The 20,965-nt window shown below is 42.8% G+C and overlaps 1 protein-coding gene across 4 annotated transcripts in view; it reads left to right on the forward strand.

Annotated features, from left to right (window-relative positions):
• The window catches only part of tenm1 (teneurin transmembrane protein 1), a 2,340,669-nt gene that overhangs the window by 2,030,033 nt on the left and 289,671 nt on the right, over nucleotides 1–20,965 (forward strand). For all 4 annotated transcript variants that reach the window (XM_063060938.1, XM_063060937.1, XM_063060940.1 and 1 more), the window contains 2 exons: nucleotides 19,267–19,481; nucleotides 20,197–20,407. In XM_063060938.1, coding sequence (XP_062917008.1) covers nucleotides 19,267–19,481; nucleotides 20,197–20,407 — 426 coding nt within the window. The remainder of the gene's footprint in view (nucleotides 1–19,266; nucleotides 19,482–20,196; nucleotides 20,408–20,965) is intronic.

Genomic DNA, 20,965 nt, shown 5'->3' on the forward strand with positions numbered 1-20,965 from the left:
GTCGACATTCCAGCTCCCCGGCCAGTACTTCAGGCTGAAATCATATGCAGACAAAGCTGCCAGCCACCGATGGCCTGTGGCATCCAGTTTCACCGAGGTCAGGATGTAGGCGAACGGGTTGTTGTCTGTCCTCACCTCAAACTTGGCCCCATAGAGATAGTCACTCAGCTTATCCACCACCACCCATTTCAACACCAGGAACTCCAACTTGTGAGTGGGATAGTTTCTCTCCGAAGGTGACAAACTCCAGCTGACAAACGCTACAGGCCTCAGGCCAGCGCCCTGATCCCGATATAAAATGGCCCCTAACCCCTCATGACTGGCATCAGTGTGTAGCAGACAGGGCAATCGGGGGTCTGCAAAAGTCAGCACCGGCGCCTGAGTCAGCATCTCCTTCAGTGACTGGAAAGTCGCCTCACTTTTGTCATCCCATCTCTGTCCAAAGGGCTCAGATGGGTTCAAATATTCTCCCACCTCCCATCCTTTCCTCCCTTTCCCCCTCTGTCCCAGGGGAGGGTAGCCAAGCAGAAGGTGGTTCAAGGGATGACTCACCCTGGCGTAGCCCTTCACGAATCTCCGATAGTACCCACAGAACCCCAGGAATGAGTGCAGAGCATTCACGGTCTGGGGCCTCAGCCAAGTGGTCACTGCTTCGATCTTAGCCAGGTCTGTAGCTACACCATTTCACAAGACAATGTGTCCAACATAGCTAACAGATGTCTGGCAGAACTGGCACTTGTCCAAGGCAAGTTTTAATCCTTCCTGCTTCAGTCAGTTGAGCACCTTCATTAGCCTCGCTTCTTGTTCTTCCAAGGTGGATCCAAATACTATGAGGTCATCCAAATATACTAGCACTTCAAGCAGGTTCATATCCCCCACTGTCTTCTCCATGACCCTCTGGAAGGTAGCAGGGGGTCGCCGATATGCCCTGGGGCATCCCGTTCGAACTGGTAAAATCCCAAAGGGCAAATGAAGGCCGTCTTCTCCTTATCGACCTCACTCATCGGGATCTGGTAATACCCACTCCTCAAATCTAACACGCTAAACCACTTCGCCCCACTCAGACAGGCCAGCGTGTCTTCAACCCAGGGGACCGTGTGCTGATCCGGGACCGTGTGCCTGTTCAGTGTATCCACACACATATGAACCTTCCATTCTTCTTCCTGCCCACTACGATAGGAGACGCATAAGGGCTTCAGGACTCCGTGATGATCCCAGCCTCCTTCAACTTACACAAATGCTGCTGCACGTGTTCCACATCTAGGGGCCAGTCGCCGTGATCGCCCTCTAAACGGAGTATCCTCAATCACTTGTATGGTGTGGCGAATGCTCTTGGAACAATCCACATCAAACTCGTCAAGGGAAAAAACATCTGTCATCGTCAACATCTTCTCCACCAGCATCCGCTTCCAACTCTCTGGTAGAGGTGATGCCCCAAAGTTAAAAGCTTCAGCAGTCAACATAGGCCTTTTTCCCAACAGCTCTCCCCTAACTGGCCTCATGGGGGCGCTATGCATCACCATCACCAGGAACAAATGCTCCAGAGGCATTCCTCGCTTAAAGGTGACCTCCCGTGCCTTAGTGTTCCTGACGATCACCACTCGCCTGCGTGCCTGTACAACCGAGAGCTTCTGCAACTCGGGTTGCACCAGCACCCTAGCAGGGAATCTTGACTGCCCTTCAAGATCTTCCGGGGTATCGACTAAAAGGGCTTCACCCTCAGGCACCCCCGGGAATCTAGGGATCCCCATCACACTCGCTAATTCACCCAGCCGCACCACCCTGGTCTTCGACTGATCACACCACACAGTGCCTTGTTCATACGTCGCGTCCAGCCCAGGGCAACCCCACGCGTCCTCAAAAGCAGCTCGGAGCACTGGGTGCACTGACAGGGTCTCCAAAAAGTCTTCACCCACCTTCTCCTTACAGGCTCCTAGGAGTCCCTGCACAATAGGGGTGTTGGTCCCCACCACAATTGACACACCCCCAGTCTCAGCGGGGTTGGAGCACACCAGTACCAGGGCCTCATGAGCCTCAGACACCCCCACCTCAGCTTCCAGGAACTCCAGTTTCACAGACAAATAGCCATCGTACGGGTAATCACCATCACTGATGCCCCAAGTCTCCAGTGAACTGAAAGGTGTCAGGGGTAAGTGTGCCAGATACTGATCGTAGAACAACTGGTACAGTAATGTGACCTGCGACCCAGTGTCGAGTATGGCTTTTGCATCCAGCCCCTCGATCCATATCGACACGCTGGATCGGGGTCCCACCAATCCTTCTGGGATAGAGTCTTTTCCTCTCGAGGATCCCGCGGCACATTGTTGGAAATGTATTTTCCCAGAGACTCCAGTCCGTTCCCTCACTGAGTATCTTCTAAGTTTCCCGACCACCGCCCCCCGCTTCCTGCTGGGACACCCGGGGGCTCTCCCTTCAAGGGGTTCCCTGCCGTTCACATTCCCGCCTGAAGTGCCCCTCTTCCCCGCAGTTGTAGCACACGCCTCACCTTGCAGGACCCCAGCCTTCGCCTGGTCTCAGTGCCGTCCATCCCTTCAGGGAGGGGCCTTCTCTGCTAGTCCCCTTCTGAGGAGGGACCCCACCTGCCGCGACCCCCTTTTGTGTCTCCCATGTGGAGCTGGCCCTGGTCATTTCATGACAAAGAGCTACTACTGAGGATTGTACTTTGTTACCAGAGCCTTCTTCCGCTTCCAATTCGTCCTCCTCCTCCCTGACCTCTCTGAGCAACTGAGCAAAAGATGGGGGGCGGGGGACGCGCTCTACGAGACTGCTGGAGGCTCTTTGCGATTGCATCATGTCTGTGCACACCCCTGACTACCTGGTCGATTCTTATCCGATCCACCTCATCCCCCGAAATGACCCACCGGTGCTTCAAGCAATTTAGCCTACGCTCTAGTCAGAGAAGATACTCAGAAAGCTTTTCGCCTTTCTCCTGACACAACTTCTGAATCTCCCCTAGAAGCTCCACCGCGCTTCCCGTCAGCCCAAACGCCTCTTCTAGGGCGACTAGACACTCCTTCCAAGAAACCAAGGGCAGGTTATCTCTCACCCATTTTACCACCTCAGCTGCCGCCCCTTTCAAACTGTCCCCCAATCTTTGCCGCTTCTCCTCCTCAGAACACTGCCACTCACCTAGCAACTGAGAGGTATTTCCTACCCAGGACTCATAATCCTCTTCCCCGTCGGGGATAGGGTCCTCCCTGAGAAAATTCTTAACTTCTGTCGCGGACCCACCGCCCTGTTCACTAAAGAGTTAATGGCTGAGGCCAACTCAGAGTCACCCCCCACCCCCTTCAGTGGGGAATGAGAACTAATTACATTCTCGAAATCATACCACTCCCTTCCTTCATCCTTCAAAAACGATTGGACCTGCTCTCTAAAATCTCCGCCCCTAGGTTTGGGCAATTCCTCTGGTGTGCACGCCCCATAGCCCAGCCTCACCGACGTCACCGATAGACGACGGCAATCCCAATTTCTTGACATCAGCACCTGTCTGTATCAGCACAAGGGCTGACTCCCCCGTTTTACCAATCTTTCTGCTTACAATATCAACCTTACCGATAGCTCTGACCGTATTCAAACATCGAATTAACACATCATCTGGGGTACGTATATTCACCCCACTTAATACGCAGGCATGATTAACCGGGACATCCTCGATCTCACACCAAAGTTCAATCTTATCCGCGTCCATCTCCTCTAATTTAACCCGGGCGACTTACCCCGTATCGGACAGAATTCAAATCCCGGAACGAGCCCCCATGATGTAAAGGCCTTTGCCCCAACTGACTCCCGTTGCCTAGCGTAAATAGCCATTGACTCCACCAAACAGTACAAATGCTTTGGTGCGGATATGGTGTGAGGCACCCAATGATCAGCCACGACACAAATATGAAACCAAGTGCGAGTAAAGAATTATACTTTATAGCAAATTTTGCTGATGGGTTAGTAGCAGCAACTAAAAGAAAAGATGCCACATAAGTAACTTATCAGGCTTGTGCACATAATATTTTAATACGTTGGAGCTCACACCTCCGATTCCATCCACAGCATCCATCTGAGACTCCGGCCACCATCCGAACCCCTGAGGTCTGGTATCTGCTGCTCTGGTATTGTTGTCCGTTTCCCACACGTCCGTCCTCTCTGCTCGCCTCCCGAAAAAGCCCGCACTCCTCAACTCAGCACACATATACAAGATAACATAACATGACTTGTACGGCTAGGAGATGAAGACAATTTCCATTATCACATACTATAACCCAAACATTGCTGTTACAGAGAACCCCTTGCTCAGCAGTTAACAGTATGAGAAGCCATTTTGGTAATAAGCGATTAACAGTTAACGGTCCATCTAGTATTACTGAGAACCCTACACACCTGTTAGCAAAATAACTGGGTCTTATGTACATTACTGTCAGCTGATTCAAATATTCTAGTTATAAACAATTTAACCTTTTTCATTAAAGACAGCAGCTCTCAGACACCTTCTCTTATATACCCTTTGGAAGTGACCACAATAAGGAGCATCATCCCATTGTCTCTTACTCCATCACCAACTTTATTGACGAGAGATCTCCCATCCACTGCCACCAGCTTCATAGTTCCCTTATCCCACATTGCTCATTTCTATTTCGTACCCAAGATCCAGAAACCTGACTGTTTGGTTAAGCCTGTTGTTTCTGCCTGCTCCTGCACCTCTGAACTCAGGTCCACATACTTCAACTCCATTTCCCACCCTCCCCCCCCCCTTAGTTTTAGTCCCTTCCCACCTACATCCATAACATTTCACACACTGGGATCTATTCAAACATTTTAAGCTCCCTAGCCCTGATCACCGATCCCTATAAACTTCTATCTTCATCAGGAGGCAGCGTGTGGGAATAAAAGGATCCTTTTCTAGTTGGCTGCAAGTGACTAGTGGTATTCCGCAGGGGTCAGTGTTGGAACCACTTTTTTTATGCTGTATATAAATGACTTAGATGATGCAATAGATAGCTTTGTTGCCAAGTTTGCAGATGATACAAAGATTGGTGGAAGGGTAGGTAGTGTTGAGGAAACAGGTAGGATGCAGAAGGACTTAGACAGATTAGGAGAATGGGCAAGAAAGTGGCAAATGAAATACAATGTTGGAAAATGCATCATCATGCACTTTGGTAGTAGAAGGAAATATGGACTATTTTCTAAACGTGTCAAAAATCCAAAAATCTGTGATGCAAAGGGACTTGGGAGTCCTTGTGTAGAACACCCTAAAGGTTAACTTGCAGGTTGAGTTGATCGTAAGGAATGCAAATGCCATGTTAGCATTCATTTCTAGAGGTCTAGAATGCAAGAACAAAGATGTGATGCCGAGACTTTATAAGGCACTGGTGAGACCTCACCTTGAATACTTTGAACAGTTTTGGGCCCCTCATCTTAGAAAAGATGTGCAGGCATTGGAGAGGGACCAGAGGAAGTTCACAACGATGATTCCAAGAATGAAAGGGTCATTTTACAATGAACATTTGATGGCACTGCGTCTGTACTCGCTAGAATTCAGAAGGATGAGGGTGGATCTCATTGAAACCTTTCAAATGTTGAAAGACCTAGACAGAGTAGATGTGGAAAGGATGTTTCCCATCATGAGAGAGTTCAGGACTAGAGGGCACAGCCTCAGGATAGAGGGCTGCTCTATCCTGATAGAGGGCCAAAGGATGGTGAATTTGTGGATTTGTTGCCACATGCAGCTGTGGAGGCCAGGTCGTTGTGTGTCTTTAAGGCAGAGATGATAGATTCTTGATTGGACATGGCATCGAAGGTTATGGGCAGAAGGCTGGGAACTGGGGTTGAGGAGGTGAAAAAAAAGGATCAGCCATTGAGCAGACTCGATGGTCTAATTCTGCTCCTGTGCCTTCTGGTCTTATGAGCTTATGTTCTTAAGCCTTTCTGCTTCTGTCTAGACAACATACCTAACCGGTTCCCCTACACCACAATCCTCTTTCATCTGGTGGAACTGAAATCACCCTCAACAATTTCTCTTTCAGTTCCTTCCACTTTCTCCAAACCCAAGGTGTAGCCATGGGCACTTACTTGGGCCCCAGCTATGCCAACCTTTTTGTCGGCCATATGGAATAGTCCATGTTCAAGCATATACTGGTAACACTCCCCAACACTTGCTAGGTTACACTGACAACTGCATTGATGCTGCTTCCTGCACCCATGCTGAGCTAATCAATTTCATCAACTTTGTCTCCAACTTCAGATTTCAAATTTACCTGGTCCAGTTCTGATACCTCTTGCCCCTTTCTCAATCTCTCTGCCCATCTCTGGAGTTAGACTGTCGACTGATACCTTTTATAAACCTACTGATTCTCACAGTATCTTTTCTTTTCCTACCTTGTCACTTGTAAAAACGCTATTACCTGTTCTCAGTTTCTTTGTCTCCAACGCATCTGTTCTCAAGATGAGATTTCCCTTTCCAGAACCTCAGATATTTCTTCCTTCTTCAAAGAACAGGGTATCCTGCCTCCACCATCGAAGTTGCCCTCATCTGCATCTCCTCCATTTCCCGACATCTGCCCTCACCCTATTTTCCCACCATAACCAGGATAGAGTTCCCCTTGTCATTAGCTATCACCCTATGAGCCTCCATCCCCAGCAATTCATTCTCAGTAACTTTGACCATTTTCAATGGGATCCTGCCACTAAACACATCATTCCCTCTCCCCTGTCATACTTTGCTTTCTGCAGGCATCTCTCTCTATGTGACTTGCTTATCTGTGGAAGACAGAATTTCCCAGTGCCCACGCATTTTAAATCTAATTCCCATTCCCATTTCAACATATTGGTCCATGGCCTCCTCAACTGCCATGATGTGGCCACTCTCAGATTGGAGGAGCAACTACTCATATTCTGACTGGGTAGCCTCCAACCTAATAGCATGAACTTTGATATCTCCAACTTCTGGTAATTTCTTACACTTCCCCTTCCTTTCTCCTCACCAACCCATTACCTTCATCTGGTGCCCCACTTTCTTCCCTTTCTCCCATGGTCCAATCTCCTTTCCTGTCAAATTATTTCCTCTTCAGTCTTTTATCTTTTTCATCTTTCACCTCCCAGCCTCTCACGTTATTCCTCCTCACCTGGTTTCACCTATCACCTGCCGATGTGCTGGTGCTGGGTTTCTTGATCGCAACGTTCTAAACTCAGATTAAGACCTATCAGATGTAAATAGCCATGAGTACTCTCACTAAAGGGAGGTTATACTGTAAGTACCCAATCTTCAAAGACTAGTTCACCACGGCGAGTTTAGCTGCCAATGCCCACAAATTGAGTGTTGTGTCCTTCCTCTCTACCAAGGAAAAGTTACTTCCAGCTAACAAAGTAGTTTAAAACACAGTTCATTTATTTTCAGTGATACACATTTAAATCTAAACAACATTTTTAAAATATTTTCAAAACTCACAGTGGATTTCTAATTTATTTTTAAATTGCAAAGCAGGCCAATGATGAGAGCAAATGAATCACCTGTCACAGAAATCAAAGCCAAGGAATGGATTCTAGTTCACCCTGTGTTTCTTTCATCCTTCTTGATGTTCCTTACTCCATTCTTCATAAGCTTGAACTGCACTCTACATTTATACAGTTTCTTCTGCAACTTGGGTGACTTCGCACATATATGATATTTCCTCAGATACGCTTTTTACACAAAAGGTCTAAAAGATTTTTGCAGAAGTTGTTCTCAGCTACCTATAATTAATGCTGTAAAGCTAACTTCTTCAAGTGCATAAGCTTTCCAACTATGAACACATCAGTTATTTGATATACCAAATGATTTTATCGATCTGATCTGCAAGCTTCCTTGAACTAAGCAACTCAGTCAGCTTGTTTATATGATTCAAGTCAAATTAATTAACCCATTGTATTATACTGCACCCCTTCAGCAATGAGACAGGTGTTGTGGGCTAGCAGCCTGCGCCATAGACAGAGCTTGTTTGCAAAACTGTAATTTTAAATTCAAGCTGATTACTGCTTGCTACTTATATGTTAAGAAATGAAGATTGACTACCGTTTATGACCAGAAGCTAAACAAAGCATATAATTGGAAGTTTAACTTACACTGTTTGATCTTACAAGTGACGTTTTGGAAAGATGAGCGTGGCAAAACATGAGGCTCACTGGCACAGGAAGTGAATGTGCATCACACCAGCTTGTACTCCTTCCCCTTTTCCCACTTTCTTATTCTTATTTCCTTTACAGTCCTGATGAAGTGAATCAGCCTGAAATGCAACTGCATAGTTACCTCCATGGATGCTGCCTGACCTGCTGAATTCCTATAATATTTTGTGTGTGTTGCTCCAATTTCATGTATTAATTATGTTCAGCAATGAGAGATTGGTTTGACTGAAATGACTAGTTTAATTCCCAACTAAGTGAAGATTATCATGGGCATTTATTATAAACTGCACTGGCCATCAATTACTCAACAGCTTCTCAATTATTTTAACATCTAGTAGTGAAACATCAGTATATTCAGTTATTAAACAGTGCAGAAGAAGATCACTTAATTGGTAATTGATTTTAACTTTGGTTCTATACTCTATATCCCACACAAGTCTGCCTGCCGCAAACCTCATCTTGATTTTCTATTGATTACGTAGCCCTGCTTTCAAATAAAGGAGTATCCTTTTAAATAATGAATTAAATCATCATATTTCATTATTCACCGAAGTGATATTCAGCTATAAGTATGAATAAATAAATGTATGCATTATCGCATGCATGTGAATTTACTAAATAATCCAGTTTCTGTTTTCAAAAGTAATGTACTTACATGTTCAGATTCTCGATACTAAAAGGGTTACCTCAGTATTCAGTGGGGGTTTTTTATTCCAAGAAATCAGAGCTCATTGACTATGTCATTGACCTGAAATTTTATTTTGCTATTTTATAGTGGATGGTGCTTTGGAGTAGTGAAAAGATTTCTGTGGCTGTATCTTGGTGAGATCACATTAATATACTTCGGATTGTGGTCAGCATTGGAAAGATGAGCATTTTGATTAAATCTGCGTACAAACTTAAATGTTTTTTTTTTGCATTTAGTGAAATGTCATGGCAAGCTAATGACAGTGATAGAAGTACACATCCTCCTAGGGATAAGAAAAGCTTGACATTTGATAAATTGCTTTCAAATATTTGTCTTTAAAAAAAAGCAAATATACCAGCCATTCTGGCACAACAGTATCCAGTCAAGCTCATGGCCAAGTTCACCTGTTTTGTTCTGAAGAAATATATCTGTGTATATTTGCTCTAAGATCGATATAAGGGAATAAAATACTCACTGCCAATATTAACCACTGTATTCTAAAACTGAAAATAAATTAAGTTATTGACAAAATCAATCTTGGTCAAGTCCTGACTTTATCTTTCCAATCTTAAATTTCTCATAGTATTGGGCAATTTGTAAAAGTATATGTAAACAATATATGTCATTTTTAATGAAATGGAATGGAACTTCACACCATAAATACTTAAGTGTCACATTTATATTCATATTGCAACTTAAATACATCTTCCCCTAAGTAAATGAGGAAAGCTGCAGCCAGTGCCACTACTTGTAAATGTCGATGAATAGGTAATGCCCAGAAATCCAAGTATTAATGCTGCCTACTATTGGGCTAATGCTGTTCCAGAATCCAACAGGATCAATATGATTGTGGGCCCATGTTTTCTAGTGTTACAGAGAGCTACAGCATAGAAGCCAGCCCTCCATCTTATCTAGTCCATGCCGACCTCCTCCTCTGCTTTGCCACATCTACATGCACCCAGATCATATCCCTTCAAACTCATACTTATCCACCTACCTATCCAGATTTCTCTTAACTTTGAACCCATATCTATCACTTCCGCTGGCAGCTCATTCCACGCTCTCATCTCCCTCTGAGTGAAGATGCTTCCACTAAGATTCCCCTTAAATATTTCACTTTTCACCCTAAGCCTATGACCTCTAGTTCTAGTCTCACCCAACAGGAGGGGGAAAAAACCTGTGTTCATTAACCCTCTCTGCACCTCTCTTAATTTTGCATAATGAGAGAGTTTAATTGTGGTCATCTGTATGTCCATTAAAATCACTCAGCCACTGAAGATCTAACATGTAGTATGCCACATTCTAATCTCACCTTAAAGGGTATTTCTGCAAAATAAGTAGATTGCCTCATAATGACACCAGAACAATTATCTCACAATAGTATCACTACCTTGGTCTCCTTCACAAATAGGAGGAATCTTATTTGTGGTGTTTGGCCATTGTGTGGCCAATATATGTGATGATGCCCAGTAAGAAAGATACATTCAGGCTGTTACTAATGGAAAGTACTGATATCCCAAGCTTCCCCAGCAAGAAAAATCAACTCATTTACCTCATCTACCAATTGTTGAATAAAATTAATTCTAGAAACTACATATTACACAATAGCATGATTAAATTATTCGACTGAATTCTAAGATATCTTTTAGTGCCTTCTCGCAAACACGAGGAAAGCTGCAGATGCTGGAAATTCAAGCAACACACACAAAATGCTAGTGGAACGCAGCAGGCCAGACAGCATCCATAGGAAGAAGCACAGTCAATGTTTCAGGCCAAGACCCTTCGTCAACTAGCATTTTGTGTGTGTTGTTTTAGTGCCTTCTACCCATTTTAACTAAAGGTTCTCGTTGGCTTCTGTGAAATATTTTTCTCCCAAAATAATTAAAGCAGGTTTTTAATCCATCTGGACAGCTACAGATATTCAAGTTGATTTAATCCTGAATTATAAGGTGATTTTTTTTTTGGACTTCAGACTAACAACAAAGCAGTAATCTGAATTTTCTTGGCCTAATTTCAGCTTTATTATTTAAAGTGTTAATATTTATTTCTTCTGTTGTGAACGCTTGATAGCAACAGCAATAACAAACCTGTTACTATAAAAATCTTCTACTAATTCAGAAGACTGAAAAGGATTTCAGCTTTTTATTTCAAGTGACTTAAATTTAAGGCATGAGTTTGTATGATGGACTTGTCTGCTTTTGGTTAGTATCCATTCCAAGCACAATAATGAGAGTACAATAAATGGAAATGAAATTTGTTTGTTTTAGCTAGAACAAACCAGAAATAGAATTTTTTCAGAGAAATAATGAATAGCATATAGCAAGTAGTTTTTACCTTTCGATTTAGAGAGAAAAATATTGCTCACACAGATTCTCCCTGGATAAAAAGAAATAGTAAGACATTCATTTCTGTATTGTGAGTATAATACAGTCAACCAATTATGCTCAAGAATCCTGGATTATAGTGATGTGCGATTTAGAAGAGCAATTACTAGTCACAAGATTTGTAAGAATAGGTTACTGGTTTGTACTTCGAATGTTTTGTATATTTGGATACCCTGTTGTATTGTCCACTTACAAAAGAGGTACTATTTTTTCAATTTTGATAACTTCTGTAATACAGAGTTGTGCAGAATTTCAGCTGTCCTGAATTGGACTGGGATAAGTCAAAGTCAGCAAAGACTTTTGGTTAGTGTACAGGAGAATTTCTATAATTACTAGAATGAAGTCCTGATTTAAAAAAAGGATGCAGAACTGAACCTTTTCCTGGGTAATGAGATCTGGCAAATAATTTAATAATGACAACAGTGTGAAAGAAGAATTGCAATGAAGGTTCATCAGATTGATTCCGATGATGAGGAGATCATTCTGTAAAGACAGAGTAATAAAAACTGGGCCTTTACTCTCTGAAGTCTACAAGAATGAGAAGTAATCTCATTGAGTCTTCCAAAACTCTTATAGGGCTCAATAGAATAAATGCAAGAATTTTGAGAATTTCAAAATAAGGTGGCACCCTTCAGCAACCGAGCTAAAAAGAACGTTCTTTTCAGTGAATTTTTGAATGTTGATATCCAGAGCGTGGCGGAGACAGGTCCTCCCCAGGTCAGAAATGTCCAACTTAGGTACAGATTGGACCTATAAATGAGCACTTGCACTTGGGAAACTAGCAGGACAAATTTACTAGCTGCTGTGTGGCTGCAGGCATATTTGGCAAGCTGGGAGTTTAGTTAGTGACCACACTTCTGACTTGCAAACTCTCCAAGTGATGAGCAACTTACAGGAATGGAACTCTGTCATCACCTAAGGCAGACATGTACTGTATATCCTGGACAGAGATCAGTGGAAAGAACCAAGGGATATAGAGTTAATAAAGGAATGTGACTCAGTGCCAATAGATCTCGTTACCTGAAATTGGAGAATTCAATGTTAACCATATAACCATATAACGATTACAGCACGGAAACAGGCCGTCTCGGCCCTTCTAGTCCATGCCGAACTCCTGCTCTCACCTAGTCCCACCAACCTGCACTCGGTCCATAACCCTCCATTCCCTTCCCGTCCATATATCTATCCAATTTAACTTTAAACGACAACATCGAACCTGCCTCAACCACTTCTGCTGGAAGCTCGTTCCACACAGCTGCCACTCTCTGAGTAAAAAAGTTCCCCCTCATGTTACCCCTAAACTTTTGCCCTTTAACTCTCAACTCATGTCCTTTTGTTTGAATCTCCCCCACTCTCAATGGAAAAAGCCTATCCATGTCAACTCTATCAATCCCCCTCATAATTTTAAACACTTCTATCAAGTCCCCTCTCAACCTTCTACACTCCAAAGAATAAAGACCTAACTTGTTCAACCTTTCTCTGTAACTTAGGAGATGAAACCCAGGCAACATTTTAGTAAACCTCCTCTGCACTCTTTCAATTTTATTGACATCTTTCCTATAATTCGGTGACCAGAACTGTACAAAATACTCCAAATTTGGCCTTACCAATGCCTTATACAATTTCAACATTACATCCCAACTCCTATACTCAATGCTCTGATTAATAAAGGCCGGCATACCAAAAACTTTCTTCACCACCCTATCCACATGAGATTCCACCTTCAGGGAACTATGCACCATTATTCCTAGATCCCTCTGTTCTACAGCATTCTTCAATGCCCTACCATTTACCATGTACGTCCTATTTTGATTAGTCCTACCAAAATGTAGGACCTCACATTTTTCAGCATTAAACTCCATCTGCCATCTTTCAGCCCACTCTTCTAACTGGCCTAAATCTCTCTGCAAGCTTTGAAAACCTTCTTCATTATCCGCAACTCCACCTATCTTAGTATCATCTGAATACTTACTAATCCAATTTACCACCCCATCATCCAGATCATTAATATATATGACAAACAACATTGGACCCAGTACAGATCCCTGAGGCACACCACTACACACCATCCTCCAATCTGACACACAGTTATCCACCACTACTCTCTGGCGTCTCCCATCCAGCCACTGCTGAATCATTTTACTACTTCGATATTAATGCCTAACGATTGAACCTTCCTAACTAACCTTCTGTGTGGAACCTTGTCAAAGGCCTTACTGAAGTCCATATAGACAACATCCACCGCTTTACCCTCATCAACTTTCCTAGTAATCTCATCAAAAAATTCAATAAGATTTGTCAAACATGACCTTCCATGCACAAATCCATGTTGACTGTTCCTAATCAGACCCTGTCTATCCAGATAATTATATATACCATCTCTAAGAATACTTTCCATCAATTTACCCACCACTGACGTCAAGCTCACAGGCCAATAATTGTTAGGTTTACTCTTAGAACACTTTTTAAACAACGGAATCACATGAGCAATACGCCAATCCTCCAGCACCATCCCCGTTTCTAATGACATTTGAAATATTTCTGTCAGAGCCCCTGCTATTTCCACACTAACTTCCCTCAATGACCTAGGGAATATCTTGTCCGGGCCCGGAGACTTATCCACTTTTATATTCCTTAAAAGCACCGGTACTTCCTCTTCTTTAATCATCATACTTTCTATTACTATCCTTCTTGTTTCCTTTACCTTACACAATTCAATATCCTTCTCCTTAGTGAATACTGAAGAAAGGAAATTGTTCAAAATCTCCCCCATCTCTTTTGGCTCCGCACATAGCCGTCCACTCTGATTCTCTAAGGGACCAATTTTATCCCTCACTATCCTTTTTCTATTTATATAACTGTAGAAACCCTTTGGATTTATTTTCACCTTGCTTGCTAAAGCTGCCTCGTATCTTTTAGCTTTTCGAATTTCCTTCTTAAGATTCTTTTTACATTCTTTATATTCCTCAAGCAGCTCATTAACTCCAAGCTGCCTATATTTATTGTAAATCCCTCTCTTTTTCCGAACCAAGTTTCCTATATCCCTTGAAAACCATGGCTCTCTCAAACTTTTAACCTTTCCTTTCAACCTAACAGGAACATAAAGATCCTGTACCCTCAAAATTCCACCTTTAAATGACATCCATTTCTCTGTTACATCCTTCCCATAAAAACAAATTGTCCCAATCCACTCCTTCTAAATCCCTTCGCATCTCCTCAAAGTTAGCCTTTCTCCAATCAAATATCTCAACCCTGGGTCCAGTCCTATCCTTCTCCATAATTATATTGAAACTAATGGTATTGTGATCACTGGACCCGAAGTGCTCCCCAACACAAACCTCCGTCACCTGCCCTGTCTCATTCCCTAACAGGAGATCCAACACTGCCCCTTCTCTAGTTGGTACCTCTATGTATTGCTGCAAAAAACTATCTTGCACACATTTAACAAACTCCAAACCATCCAGCCCTTTTACAGAATGGGCTTCCCAGTCTATGTGTGGAAAATTAAAATCTCCCACAATCATAACCTTGTGCTTACTACAAATATCTGCTATCTCATTACAATTTTGCTCCTCCAATTCTTTGTCCCCATTAGGTGGTCTATAATACACCCCTATAAGCATTACTACACCTTTCCCATTCCTCAATTCCATCCAAATAGCCTCCCTGGACGAGTGCACTAATCTGTCCTGCCAGAGGACCGCTGTTATATTTTCTCTGACAAGTAATGCAACACCTCCCCCTCTTGCCCCTCCTATTCTATCACACCTGAAGCAACGAAATCCTGGAATATTTAGTTGCCAAACACACCCCTCCTTCAACCACATTTCACTAATAGCTACAACATCATATTTCCAGGTATCAATCCATGCTCTAAGCTTATCCACCTTTCTTACAATGCTCTTAGTATTAACATAGATGCATTTAAGAAACTCTCCACCTTTTACTCTCTTTTTATCTTTAATGGAGCAAATAACTTTGTTATCTTTTTCTCCCTTGTCCCCTATATCTTTGGTCTGAGTGCTCCTGATCTCTGTCCCCTGCCTATCCTCCCTCACACACTGTCTACTAGCTTCCTCTATTTGTGAACTAACCTCCTTTCTCTTAGTCTCTTTAATTTGATTCCCACCCCCCAACCATTCTAGTTTAAAGTCACCTCAGTCTCCCAAATCTCCCAAATGTTCACGCTGAGCTGTTGAGACTGCCCAGATGGAAAATGAAGTGCTCCACCTGCATAATGGAGAAGGATGAGGACAGAGAGGTTGATGTGAAGATGGAAAGGGGAAATACAATGGTCATTACTACATGTGCTCTGTCTGCAATGGCCATCTTGATATCCTATTTGCATACCAATTCATCTACTCTCTTCATTCTCCATCTGTCCTTTTCCCTCTTCTTCTGATCTACTCAGGTACTTTCACACTCCTCCTTATTCCCAACCACATCCCCCAGCCCTAACATGCAGTTCATTTCCACTCCCCCACTTACCCTACCTGTCCATCACCCACTCCTCCCATTGTGCCCCAAGCACTTCTCTCCACTTCTTCCATCAGCTCGCGATCCTTCCCTTTTGGATTCCATTCTTCACTTTCCTTTCTTATCAGATTCCATAGTCTGCAGCCCTTTGTCATCTTCACTTTAACACCGCCCAGTCTCTCATCCATCTTACTTCATCTGCCAGCTCATTTCAGATGAGAATATTTAGTCAATTGTAGTTAAGCATTCCATTGAATACTCACCTGGTTATCATGTAACAAAGCAAAAACAACATTCAGAAATGTGGCAGGAATGGTTCATAAATACCAAAATTCTGGTTAATTTACTGATTTCTACAGATTCTGGGAGAGGAAGCTGCAGAACAGTGGCTGCACTTCCGACTTGCAAACTCTCCAGATTACAAACAATTCACAGAATCTCTTGTGTAAAGACACAAGAGATTGAGCAGATTTGAGCAATGCACACAAAATGCTGAAGAACCTCAGCAGATGAGGTAGGACCTATGGAGGGGAATAAGTATAAGACCATAAGAATAAGGCCAATTAGTCCATCGGGTCTACTCAGCATTCAGTCGAGGCTAATTTATTATCCTCTTAACTCCATTTTCCTGCCTGCTCCAACATGACTAGGTGAAGAGTCTCAATCTGAAATAGCGACTATTTATTCTCCTCCATAGATGCCACCTGACCTGGTGAGTTCCTCCAGCATTTTGTGTGTGACACTCAGTAAAGGAGCAGGGAATCATTGACAGTAACTACTGGAGTTCTATATTTAACTATATTGCACCAGACATTGCTATCAAGTTCACAGTGAAATAATTTTGAATGCTGACAGTTTTGTTATTATTACAATTGCAAAATCCAGGCCAGTGCTTCCATGGTCTGATTGATATATTGTGTGTTATTTAATACTGTGTACTAAATCTGTATTACATGAGCAATGAATATGGTACGGCTGATTAATTTTATGTAATCTTCAACCCTTTTTAAAAGCAGTGTCCAGCCTCGATCTGACAATTATTCTTAACGATAAATAAATGGAGAAATATTTCAGCTCTGCCAGTGTTGTTTTCAGGCTGATACTAAAATATATAAGCACAAAATACTCTGCAGATGCTGGGGTCAAAGCAACACTCACAACACGCTAGAGGAACTCAGCAGGTCAGGCACCATCCGTGGAAACGATCAGTCAACGCTTCGGGCCGGAACCCTTCGTCAGGACTGTAGAGGGAAGGGGCAGAGGCCCTATAAAGAAGGTGGGGGGAAGGTGGGAAGGAGAAGGCTGGTAGGTTCCAGGTGAAAAACCAGTAAGGGGAAAGATAAAGGAGTGGGGGAGGAGAAGCAGGGAGGTGATAGGCAGGAAAGGTGAAGAAGGAATAGGGGAAAACACAAAGGGTAGTAGAAGGAAGCAGGGAGGTGATAGGCAGCCGGGGGAGGGGGCACAGTGAAATAGGGATAGGGGAAGGGAGCAGGAGGGAATTACCGGAAATTGGAGAATTCTATATTCATACCAAGGAGCCGGAGACTACCTAGACGGTATATGAGGTGTTGCTCCTCCAACCTGAGCTTAGCCTCATCATGGCAGTGGAGGAGGCCATGTACGGACATATCCGAATGGGAATGGGAAGCAGAGTTGAAGTGGGTGGCAACCGGGAGATCCTGTCTGCTGTGACAGACGGAGCGGAGGTGCTCGACGAAGCAGTCCCCCAATCTGCATCGGGTTTCACCGATGTAGAGGAGGCCACACCGGGAGCACCGGATGCAATAGATGACACCAACAGACTCACAAGTGAAGTATTGTCTCACTTGGAAGGACTGTTTGGGGCCCTGAATGGTGGCAAGAGAGGAGGTGTAGGGACAGGTGTAGCACTTACACTTACAGGGATAAGTGCCGGGTGAAAGATCTGTGGGGGAGGGACGTGTGGATCAGGGAGTCGCGGAGGGACTGATCCCTGTGGATAGCGGAGAGGGAAAGATGTGTTTAGTGGTGGGATCCTGTTGAAGGTGGCGGAAGTTGCAGAGGATAATGTGCTGGATCTGGAGGCTGGTGGTAGGTGAGGACAAGGGGAACTTTGTCCCTGTTGTGGTGGGGGGAGGATGGGGTGAGAGCCGAAGTGTGGGAAATGGAGGAGATGCAGGTGAGGGCATCATTGATGATGACAGAAGGGAAACCACGATCCTTAAAGAAAGAGGACATTTGAGATGTCCTGGAACGGAAAGCCTCATCCTGGGAGCAGATGCGGCGGAGACAGAGGAACTGGGAATAGGGAATGGCATTTTTGCATGTGGTGGGGTGGGAAGAGGTATAGTCGAGGTAGTTATGAGAGTCAGTGGGCTTGTAGAAGATGTCAGTGGACAGTCTGTCTCCAGAGATGGAGACTGAGAGATCGAGAAAGGGGAGAGAAGTGTCTGAGATAGACCAAGTGAATTTGAGGGCTGGGTGGAAGTTTGAAGTAAAGTCGATGAAATTGACGAGCTCAGCATGGGTGCAGGAAGCAGCACCAATGTAGTCGTCAATGTAGCGAAGGAAAAGTTGGGGAGCAGTAGCAGAATAGGTTTGGAGCACAGACTGTTCCACATAACCAACGAAGAGGCAGGCATAGCTGGGATCATGGGAGTGCCCATAGCTACACCCTTGGTCTGAAGAAAGTGGGAAGAGCCAAAAGAGAAGTTATTAAGTGTGAGTACCTGTTCCGCCAACCGGAGGAGGGTAGTAGTGGTGGGGAACTGGTGAGGTCTATTGTCCAGAAAGTAGCGGAGGGCTTTGAGGACTTCTTGATGGGGAATGGAGGTGTATAAGGATTGGACATCCATAGTGAAAATGAAGCGGTCGGGACCGGGGAACGGGAAGTTATTGAAGAGGTGGAGGGCATGGGATGTATCCCAGATGTAGGTGGGGAGGGACTGAACTATAATATATGATATCCATTAAATGATTCTTTCTAAATAATGTCATTTTGAAAATTTGATCATAAATATGTTGAAATTTGAAATCATCTACCAAAGTTCTCTGAATATAATTAATACTTTTCTCTGGTCTTTGCCCATCAATATACTTCATATATTTGTATTGTGACTAAATAAAGGTCAATGTTCATATGTTCATATTTCTAGATTTGGCTAATAATCACATATGGCCCATGCAGATATACTTTACCTGGAGGTTTCACATTGTAGGCAAACATAAAACAAATTTTGTCAATGCTCTCAAGAAGTAGTGGACATGTCAGGCAAATGTAGGAGATTAGTTAGGATAGTATATTACACCTGAATGGGAATCAATGACCTCAAGGGAGTAGAGACTATTCAGTTAAAAATTGTAGAACACCAAATATACATTGAGAGATTTCTGACTGAAATGGGATTTGTTTAATCTGCTTAATACCCACCCAAAAGAGATTAGTGTGATATGGTCCTGAAGTGTTTCCACTTTAAAACAGTCACTTTGATGAAACTGAAAATTGAAATTTCCAATGAATCATGTTGCTGTAAAACAATTTTTTTTTCTGTTGTGTGTTTCTTTCAGGAAAAACAGTGAATGTGTTTCAGCGAGGAAGAGCCATTGACACAGGAGAGGTGGATATTGGAATGCAAGTGATGCAGACCATTCCTCCAGGTCTCTTCTGGCGTTTTCAAGTCACTACAGAGCATCCCCTCTACCTGAAATTCAATGTGTCTTTGGCTAAAGATGCCTTGTTAGGGATTTATGGTCGGCGGAACCTTCCACCAACGCACACTCAGGTTATTATGGTTTTTATCTTTTTGGTTTTTATTTAATGGGGTAACAAGTCAATAGATGGACGCCTGAGTAGCGTAGTGGTTAGTATAGCTAGGGTGTTCCAGAGTGCAGGGTTCAATTCCAGGAAGGAGTGAGTACATTTTCTTAAGTAACTTTCTGATGACTTTTACTGAAAGCATTTTTTTTAGCTTAGAGATTTCTTCTCAAGCTGAATTCAAATGGCCAAACCGTCATGAGATTTGGGCAGTTTAACTGGCCCAGTAAAATATCATCACATCCAAGAACAATGGAAATATCAAAAAATATTGATTCTGACGTACTGTCAATGGAATTTTAACATAATTGGAAAACTACAATTACTTTTATCCACTTCTGCTATGATTGCCCTCAAAAATCATTCATTATCATTAACAACATCACATAAACTTTAATTACCAATTGTAATGCAAATGATTAACTAGAGGCACAATTATCACAGAACAGAAAGAATGAGTAACATGGGCCTTCTCTTTGATGTGTTGCAGTTCCACTTGGCGGATCTAATGGTGAAATAATGGAACTCATCACAGATGGTCTAACAGCTTGAGCCATCAGTACTAAAGAATTGCTTGAATGTGATAAAAATGCATTAAATTAATCCAAGGAATGTAGTATGATTGCAATGTGTATAGATTTTCAATTGGAAATAAAATTATTTATACACTTGTACCCTCACAGTTTGACTTTGTGAAACTTTTGGACGGCAAGCAATTGATTAAACCAGAAGCAAAAACTCCAGAGAAGCTGAAGAACACACCTCAGAATTTGATTCTGATGACTCTTCAGGAAGCTGGATTCATTGAATACATGGATTCAGGGACTTGGCACTTTGCCTTCTACAATGATGGGAAAAAGATGGAACAGGTTTTTGTGCTAACTTCTGTGATAGGTGAGGAATCATCAATTATATATTCAATCATGTTTAAAAGTAATGTTTTGTTTGTCTTTTAATGAATTGCAATGAGTGCCTTTTTCTAAATAGCTTCACCTCAAAACTGGACAAAATGATGTGTGCTTTTCATGCATGATATGTTATTGAAGTCATTTTGTGAAGTCAATGATTATCATTTCTGAGATAATTAGAAACTATCAGGAAACTGCCCCATGAACTATCAGGTGCAATTTACCTTCGGATATCTGCCTTGTGTCAAAAATACATACCACTATGTCTTATAATGCTCAGCAGTTATTTCCTTGTCTTCTCACAAAAATTGGATTTTGAAAGTCAAAAAAAGTAAATTTATTATCAAAATACATATATGTCACACATACAACCCTGAGATTTATTTTCTTGCAGGCATACTCAGTAAATCTAATAACCATAATTGAATAAATGAAAGACCATGTCACAGGATAGACGAAAGACAACAAATTACAACTACAGAAAAAAGAAAAAAAAATAATGATAATAATTTACTTGGCTTCACCCGTAACTGCTAACATATAA

The sequence above is a fragment of the Mobula hypostoma genome, chromosome 10 (genome assembly GCF_963921235.1).
Source record: "Mobula hypostoma chromosome 10, sMobHyp1.1, whole genome shotgun sequence".
Taxonomy (NCBI): Eukaryota; Metazoa; Chordata; class Chondrichthyes; order Myliobatiformes; family Myliobatidae; genus Mobula; species Mobula hypostoma.